The 8,985-nt window shown below is 52.2% G+C and overlaps 1 protein-coding gene across 1 annotated transcript; it reads right to left on the reverse strand.

Moving 5' to 3' along the window:
- Positions 1-5,621: 5,621 nt before the first annotated feature.
- Positions 5,622-6,781, reverse strand: SDHAF1 (succinate dehydrogenase complex assembly factor 1). The gene has a single exon (XM_023198226.1). It carries the CDS (start codon positions 6,653-6,655, stop codon positions 6,308-6,310), a length of 348 nt encoding a protein of 115 aa, XP_023053994.1. The 5' UTR covers positions 6,656-6,781; the 3' UTR covers positions 5,622-6,307.
- Between the last annotated feature and the right edge of the window lie 2,204 nt (positions 6,782-8,985).

Consider the following 8,985-nt stretch of genomic DNA (forward strand, 5'->3'; position numbering starts at 1 on the left):
TCTGTCACATGCTCCACCTTTGCTGGGGGCTGCAGTCAGCCCCACCTAAACCATGTGGACTGAAAATGGCAGAAGGGTGGGTCTCCAAAGAGTATCAAGTTGTTGCTACTAGAAGAGGGGAACAGACACTGATGGGGTGGGGGAAGCTGCAGATTCTGGGAGAAACTCCAGGTTCAGGGAAAAGTCACGATGCAAACCAGATTTGTCCTGTTTCAAAGGCCAGGTTGAGACTCTGGCATCAACCAAAGAGGAGGCATGGTCCCCCTGAGATCACTAGCAAATTGGAGGAGCAGTCTTGGCAATATTGACCCAACAGGTCCGGTAATGGAGCACATCTGTGTCACTCATTCATTTAACAAATATTAACTGTCTGCTATGAGTCAGGTCCTGGTCAAGGAGCAGAGACAAGACAGTGAACAAGACGGTGCCTCTGGAGCTAGCTGACATTCTATTTGGGGAAATTGAAAATAACTAAAAGAAATAAGTGAAATATGTAGTGGTCACAGAGAGGTAAGTGCTGAGGAGAAAAACAAAGTGAGCAAGAGGAGGGGGGCACAACTGAAACAATGTGGTTAAAGAAGGCATCAGGGAGTCCGTAGAATGGAGCCACTATGTTAAAATTTCGCCATGAGAGCAGATTGTAGTGAGGAAACAGGCCATGGGGACTCAGAATAGTTCTGTCCAATAGAAATTGAATGTGAGGCCGGGCATGGTGGCTCATGCCTGTAATCCCAACACTCTGGGAGGCCAAGGCAGGCGAATCATTTGAGGTCAGGAGTTCAAGACCAGCCTGGTCAACATGAAGAAACCCCGTCTCTACTAAAGATACAAAAATTAGCCGGGCATGGTGGCAGGTGCCTGTAATCCCAGCTACTCGGGAGGCTGAGGCAGGAGAATCACTTGAACCCAGGAGGCGGAAGTTGCAGTGAGCCAAGATCACGCCACTACACTCTAGTCTGGGCGACAGAATGAGACTCTGTCTCAAAAAAAAAAAAGAAAGAAAGAAAAAGAAGAATAGAATGTGAGCCACAAATGTAGTTACAAATTTTCTAGCAGTCACATTAAAACAGTAAAAATGGATTAATTTTAATAATTTATATTCTATTTAACCTGTCTAAAATATTATCACTTCAATATGTAGACCATACAAAAATAATGAGATCTTTTACAATCTGTTTTTCTTACTAAGTCTTTGAAATCTAGTGTGTATTTCACACTTACAGCACATCTTAATTCAGATGCCAAATTTTTAACAGATAAAATGCAATACAGTCCTACTAAAACAATGAAGTCGTGTAACAAAAAATATTTTACATTCAAAATACTTTCACATTACATTTACATTTAAAATACTTCAATTTTAAAATGTAGGCCGAGCATGGCAGCTCAAGCCCTATGATGCCCAGGCTGGTCTCGAACTCCCAGGCTTAAGTGATCGGCCCACCTCATCCTCCCCAAGTGCTGGGAAACCTTTTAAAACTAGAACAAACTCCCATATGCCCTTACCCAGATTCACCAGTGGTTAACACTTTGCTTCATGTGATTTACCATCCATACCCTTGCTAATATATTTATATCAGTGCATATGTTTTGGAACCATTTGAGAGTAAGTTGCAGACATGAGGCCTTTTTACTCCTACATTCTTCAGTGTGTATGTCTTAAGAACAAGGCCATTCTCTCACACAATTATAGTAGTTATCAAAATCAGAAAATTTAACAACTCAGTTCTATTTTTAACTCAATCTGTAGTCTAAATGACTCTAATCCCTGTATGTCTTTTATAGCGATTTTCTTAGATCAGGGGATTTCTTGTTTAACAGATGGGTCAAGGGATTGAGAAACACTGACCCTGAGCCTTAGCAGAGTAAAAAACAGAACCGCAGCCCAGGGCTGCTTCACGCATATAATCCCAGCACTCTGGGAGGCCGGGGCAGGCGGATCACTTCAAGAGTTCAAGACCAGCCTGGCCAACATGGTTGAAACCCCATGTCTACTAAAAATACACACACACACACACACACACACACACACACACAAAGCCAGGTATGGTGGCAGGTGCCTATAATCCCAGCTACTCACCGGGGATGTGTGGGGGACAGGCACTGAGGCAGGAGGAGTGCTTGAACCTGGGAGGCAGAAGTTGCAGTGGGCCAAGATTGCGCCACTGCACTCCGACCTGGGCAACAGAGTGAGACTTTGTCTCAAAAAAACAAACAAAAAAACAGAGCAGCAGACACACACAGAGGATCAGCAGAGAACTGGGCACTGGTCCATTCTTGACACATAAACATCCTCGGAGCCAAGGACTCGGGTGATGGTTTATCTGGGATGTGATCCCAGGAAGCGTGAGTGGGGCAGAGACAGGGCGGGGTAAAGCCAAAAACGGTGCTCACAACACTGTGGGCAACTGGGGGTCTATCCCACCGGGTGCCCCTGAGGAACCCTGCAGAACACATGTTGTCCCACCAGAGGACACGTGGGCCACGGTGCTCATCCAGTGACTGCTGCCCCCTACAGGCTGAGGGTTGCCTCTGAGGACATTAACCCACTTCCCAGGACTCCCAGGACGCCCTCAGGCAGAGCAACAGAGATGCAGGGGCTCAGGGAAGGAGGCTGCAACCTCCTGAGAACCTGCTTCTGCAGCTGCAAGTGAACCCAAGAGGGCAGGAGGGCCATGGGTGGGGGTCAGGCCTCATCATCTGCTGTCAAAACAGGGTTTTTGGGGGTTTTTTTTTGAGATAGAGTCTCACTCTCGTTGCCCAGACTGGAGTGCAATGGCACAATCTTGGCTCACCGCAACCTCTGCCTCCCAGGTTCAAGCGATTCTCCTGCCTCAGTCTCTTGAGTAGCTAGGCTTACAGAAATGTGCCACTATGCCTGGCTAATTTTGTATTTTTTAGTAGAGACAGGGTTTCTCCATGTTGGTCAGGCTGGTCTCAAACTCCCAACCTCAGGTGATCTGACCACCTCAGCCTCCCAAAGTGCTGGGATTATAGGCGTGAGTCACCGCGCCTGGCCTCACAACAGGTATTTAATTCACTGTACCATCTTAATGGCCACATCAAGGAGGCTCTTATTAAGCCCGTTTCACTGATAAGGGCATTGAGGCAAAAAGGTTAAATCAGGCTGGGCACGGTGGCTCATGGCTGTAATCTCAGCAGTTTGGGAGGCTGAGGTGGGAGGACTGCTTCAGCTCAAGAGTTTGAGACCAGCCTGGGCAACACAGTGAGACCCTGTCTCAAAAAAATAAAGAATAGGCCAGGTGTGGTGGCTCACATCTGTAATCCCAGCACTCTGGGAAGCCGAGGCGGGCAGATCACCTGAGGTCAGGAGTTCAAGATCAGCCTAGTCAACATGGTAAAACCCCATCTTAACCAAAAATACAAAAATTAGCCAGGCATGGTGGCGTATGCCTGTAATCCCAGCAACTTGGGAGGTTGAGGCAGGAGAATGGCTTGAACCCGGGAGGCAGAGGTTGCAGAGAACTGAGATAGTGCCATTGCACTCTAGCCTGGGTGACAAAGTGAGATTCCATCTCAAAAATAAAATAGAATGGCTGGGAACAGTCCTTATGCCTACAATCCCAGCATTTTGGGAGGCCGAGACAGGTGGATCATCTGAGGTTGGGAGTTCGAGACCAGTCTGACCAACATGGAGAAACTTCATCTCCAATAAAAATACAAAATTAGCCAGGCGTGGTGGTGCATGCCTGTAATCCCAGCTACTCAGGAGGCAGAGGCAGGAGAATTGCTTGAACCCGCGAGACAGAGGTTGCAGTGAGCCCAGATTGCGCCATTGCACTCCAGCCTGGGCAACAAGAGTGAAAACTCTGTCTCAAAAATAAATAAATAAAATAAAGAATAAAAATATTAGCTGGGTGTGGTGGTGCATGCCTGTAGTCCCAGCTACTCAGAAGGCTGAGGTGGGAGGATCACTTGAGCCTGGGAAGCTGAGGCTGCAGTGAGCTGTGCCACTGTACTCCAGCCTGGGTGACAGAGATCCTGTCTAAAAAAAAAAGAAGTTAGATCACTTGCCTGTGATCACATAATCAGTAAGTATGGGAGCTGGGATTCAAACCCTGCCTTCCCATTCCCAGGTCTGTGCTCTTAGCCACTGCTCACCTGTACAGCTCCTCCCTCAAATCAGGCATTCCTCCATCCTCTCCACCGGGCAAATCTCTCATCTGTAACACCCAGGTTAATGTATCTTCCCTTCCGACCCAGGATGCCCGGCCCCAGTGGAAACTTGATCCCTGCCTGCAGCCCTGCCAGGAGCTCCAATCCTGGGGCTTGTCAGGGCTGGAGATGTAATTGGGGGGGGCTGGATGGGTAGGACCCCATTGGTCTTTGGCTTTTACTTTGAGATGGAGCCAGGAAACGATTAACATGATCACCCTGATGGAAGAAATTGAGGCTGAGAGATGAATGAGGTGGCTGAGGTCCCATGGTGAGGACAAACCTGAGACAAAGCTGAAGTAGAAGCCAAGAGCAAGTAAACCCACAGCCTTGTGCCTGGGGCACGCCAGGCCCCCAGCTGAGACCCTGCATTTCTTCCTTTTGCCCCCTTCAGGCCTTTCCCCACACTGGTCTTTTTTTTTTTTTTGGAGACATAGTCTCACTCTGTTGCCCAGGCTGGAGTGCAATGGTGTGATCTTGGCTCATTGCAAACTTTACCTCCAGGGTTCAAGCGATTCTCCTGCCTTAGCCTCCTGAGTAGCTGGGATTACAGGTGCCCACTACCACGCCTGGCTAATTTTTGTATTTTAGTAGAGACGGGGTTTCACCATATTGGCCAGGCTGGTCTTGAACTCCTGACCTTGCGATCTACCCACCTTGGCCTCCAAAAGTGCTGGGATTACAGACGTGAGCCACCGCGCCCAGCCTTGGTCTTCTTGCCTAGAAGCCTATCCTGGCAATTAATTCTTCAAATTGCAATTCTACTTTATAACCATTTGGGCATGTGGCTCCCCCACTAGGATTAGGGCAGCGACTGTTTCTCTTCCATCCATCCTCCCTTTGGTCTGAGGTCTATGCTCCTTACCTGTGGTCCTCCTCCCCACAGCTACATCCACAAGAACTCATTTCCACTTATTTAACTGACATGGGTGCAAATACAGCTCAGTGATGCAAAATGCATCCCTCCACAGAATGTCTAGGGCAGTCCCATATGGGGACACAGGAGGGAGTACACCTGTGATCTATGGGGTTCATCTCCCCTCCCCTGCCCCAGGCCTTGTCGTTCATTGTAGCTGAGGCTGGACCCTTCAGCTGGGTTTGAGAAATTTCCAGGTCTGAGACCCCCAGTACTGCCTCAGAGGCTCCGAGCCAGTTCTCAGTTCCACCATTTCCTCTTCCACACAAAGATGTAAAATAACTTGCCCTCCATTAGGGAGCCAACTGGGGTATCTTTGGGGGTTAAGCCAGGATGAGCCCCCTCCACAGATCTGCCCAGGGGAGAGAACTATGCGGCTTCAATCAATGTGCCAGTCTAGAGGACTCCCCACACCTATCACTTCCCAGATGGTCCCTTCCAGGTGTCTGTGTGTGTGTGCACGGTGGTGGTGGTGGGGGTGCGTTTCAAAAATCCTCAAATATATAAAAGCTTTAAGACCACCAACAGGGAAGTAGACATATCCCCAATTTTATTGCCTTTGTCCAACATTCTGAGAGGGAAGGGGCAAATGAGTCAACGTTGCCCCTCAAAACCATCAAGTAGGGCCCTTCAGTTGAACAACCAGGGTGATAGACCGCTAGCCCCTTCCTCGTGGTCCTGGCTTGTCACAATCAGTGGGCGAAAGTTTTCCCAAAGGGGATTCCGGGCTTCTCACCGCTTGATCAGGGAACCTTCCCAAAACTTTCTCAGCAAAAAGTCTGCACTTCTCAGAGTTAAATACAGGAGAGGGGAGACTCCTTGAGGAGCCAGGGGTGGGGGTATTCTCAGGGGTCAAGAGAAGGGTGTCTCAGGCTCTCCCTGTCCAGCAGGGGGCGTCCTGGCTCCCCGTACCTTCGGGCAAGTAGCTCTCGGCTTGACACTGTCCAGCCCGCCGGCGTCCCAGGCCGCCCCAAGCCCTCATGGGGGAGGAGCGCCGACCTGTCTCTAAGCATCGGAAAAGGTGGGCCTCTCTTGCCGTCCATCACGAGGCTCTCTAGGCCCCCTGCGTCGCCAACGGGGAGTCTCTAACATCCCCAATTCGTCGAGCTAGTCTCTCGAGATCTCTCACCTTAGGCGGGTTCCCCAGTCCCCCCATGCAGTCAGGCGAGCCTCCTGGCTCCACCATGCCATCGAGCGAGTTCGGCTCTTCGCCAGTCACCGTCCGTCGGGCCGGGTCTCCGGTGCCCCCGTGCTGTCGTGGGGGTTCCTTGGACCGTCGCCGTCGTCAGGCTGGGAATCCACGCCGCCAGGCTCCTCGGTCTGGGCCCGCGGGCGTACGAAGGCGCCCATGGCGGTGGCGTGGCCCGAGCGTAGCAGCTGCAGCTGGCGCCGCCCGCGGCGGTACAGGTACTCGATGCGCAGCACGTCGGAGCGCGGCAGGCCCGCGTGCTGCCGGAACTCGGCCCGCACTCGCGCCTCGGCGCCCGGCTTCCCGCGCCCGGCACGCAGCAGATCGCGGTACAGGCTCAGAACCTGCCTCTGCAGCCGGCTGTGCCGGCTCATGACCGCGGCTAGGCAGAGACGCTCAGCGAACTCCCTGCTAACCGCCGAGCAGCCACACAGCGAGCAAAGGCCAAAGGGCAAAGCCACAGCCACTTCCGCCCTGCGCTTCCCTTGGCCCCAACTCCCGCCTCCCGCCATCCGGCGCTGCCGCGTCTGATTGGCTGTCGTTGCTGTTGCACCACAGCGGGGCTGGGCGAAGTGGGCGGAGTCTCTGGTTGCCGCCTACCCCGTAGAGAACATGTGTTCTTGAAGGGACAGCAGTTCTGGGGATCCTGGCACCTGCGTCTCGTAGGAGGAGGTCTCTATGTGTTCGGACTCCTAGGTCTTGGGTCGGAGGGAACAGAGGGTCCTGACCTAACTCCTGCGTTCTGGGAGAAGAGGAAGCTAGGGTTTGTTTTTGTTTTTGTTTGTTTTTTTGTGACGGGGTCTCGCTCTGTCGCCCAGGCTGGAGTGCAGTGGCGCGATCTTGGCTTACTGCAGCCTCGAACTCCTGGGCCCAAGCGATCCTCCCACCTCAACTTCCCGAGTAGCTGGAACCACAGGTGCGGGCAACCGTGCCCCCATTTATTATTATTATTATTATTATTGTTATTATTATTTGCAGAGATGGGGTCTCGCTATGTTGCCCAGGATGGCCTCGAACTCCCGGGCTCAAACGATTCTCAGCCTCCCAAAGTGTTGGGATTCCAGGCGTGAGCCACTGCGGCCTGTACTGGTTCGGACTTTGGGTCCCAACGGCACGGGGCACTGGGAGAGACGCCGGGCACAAGCGTGCTCTTGCCGTCAGTTACTGACTGAAACCATCTCGGGAAGCTCCGTGCGTTCCCTCGTCCGGGACAGATCTGTGTCTGGGGTCCCAGCCCTAGGCACGCGCAGAGGGACGAGGCCCCGTAGGGAAATGGCTCTCGGCCGGTTGGACAGGCTTCTCCGTGCTAGGGGAAGACAAGCAGAGGGGTTGTGGGCGCCAAGCCCCCAGAGGCAGCTTGTGGCTCTAGGAGCTGGGTTGGTCGCGCCCTCTGCAGGTGGGAGTCGGGGCATTGGGCAGCGGTGTTTGGGTCCTCACCGACTGTTAAAGCCCGGAGTCCGGGACGCCCTGAACAGTGGACTAGACTGGCACCCCGCTGTCCTCCCAGGAGCTTCAGGTCGTAGGCCGCAATGCCGTTGTTGTCCCCGCGGGCCGCCTGGAGGCGTCCTCGTAGCGCCAGGGAGGCCCGCAAGGACACGGGCATCCTCGGGCCCCACCAGCACGGGAGCTTGGGGGACCGCTCGGTGACAACCCCAGACCCCTCCACCCAGCCTGCAACCGTGGCTCGCACACTTGGGCCGGCAACCAGCTGGGGGTCCGTTCCCCTTCAGAGAGGAGAAGCTGGTCAGGGGAGGGGATTAGGCTTGGAGTCTCGGAGTCAAGGGAGAATCAGAAACCACTGTGAATCCTGCCTGTCGGGTGTATGTATCTCTATCAAAAATACATGTCCTAGAACAAGCGCGGTGGCTCACATGTGTAATTCCAGCACTTTCGGAGACTGAGGCGGGCGGACCACCCGAGGTCGGTAGTTCAACACCAGCCTGATCAACATGGTGAAACTGCTGCCTCTAGGTTCAAGTGATTCTCACACCTCAGCCTCCCCAGTAACTGGAATTATAGGTGCACACCAGCACACTGGGCTAATTTTTTGTATTTTTAGTAGAGATGGGGTTTCACCATATTGGTGAAACTACAGCCTTGATCTCCTGGGCTCAAGCAATCCTCTCACCTCAACATGTCCAGTAGTTAGGATTACATGAACATCCCACCACACTCGGATAATTCTTCTTTTATTGTTTTTTGTAGAGACAGAGTCTCACTATATTGCCTAGGCTTCACTCTGGAATTTTAAATATTTATTTTTTGTTTTGTTTTTAGAGACAGGGTCTTGCTATGTTGCCCAGATTGGTCTTGAACTCCGGCCTCATCCTCCTGAGTAGCTGGGATAATAGGGATGAGCCACCATGCTGGCTTGTACTCTGGAATTTAAACATCTATGTTTTTCCTGTCAAGTGACCCTTAATCTCCAAGACAACCTGTCAGTCAGCCTAGGGGGACTTTCTTTACCTTCCAGTGGACTCAAGGAGATGCAAAACCTCAAAGGGAATACTATTGCCTCCTGCTCAGGGCCTGTCAATGGTTTTCTGATTACAGTCTCTCAGTTTGTCTTTGGGGAACTGGCCCACTCTCATTCTAGAGGGTTTCCTAGGTGATATCCCTGCCCTCTGACTCTGGCTCCAGCTCTGGTGCATGCCCAGCCCTGGCTACTTAGAGACAAATCAGAACATCCCATCCCCTGACCCCT

Source organism: Piliocolobus tephrosceles, chromosome 21, assembly GCF_002776525.5.
Source record: "Piliocolobus tephrosceles isolate RC106 chromosome 21, ASM277652v3, whole genome shotgun sequence".
In the NCBI taxonomy this organism is placed as follows: Eukaryota; Metazoa; Chordata; class Mammalia; order Primates; family Cercopithecidae; genus Piliocolobus; species Piliocolobus tephrosceles.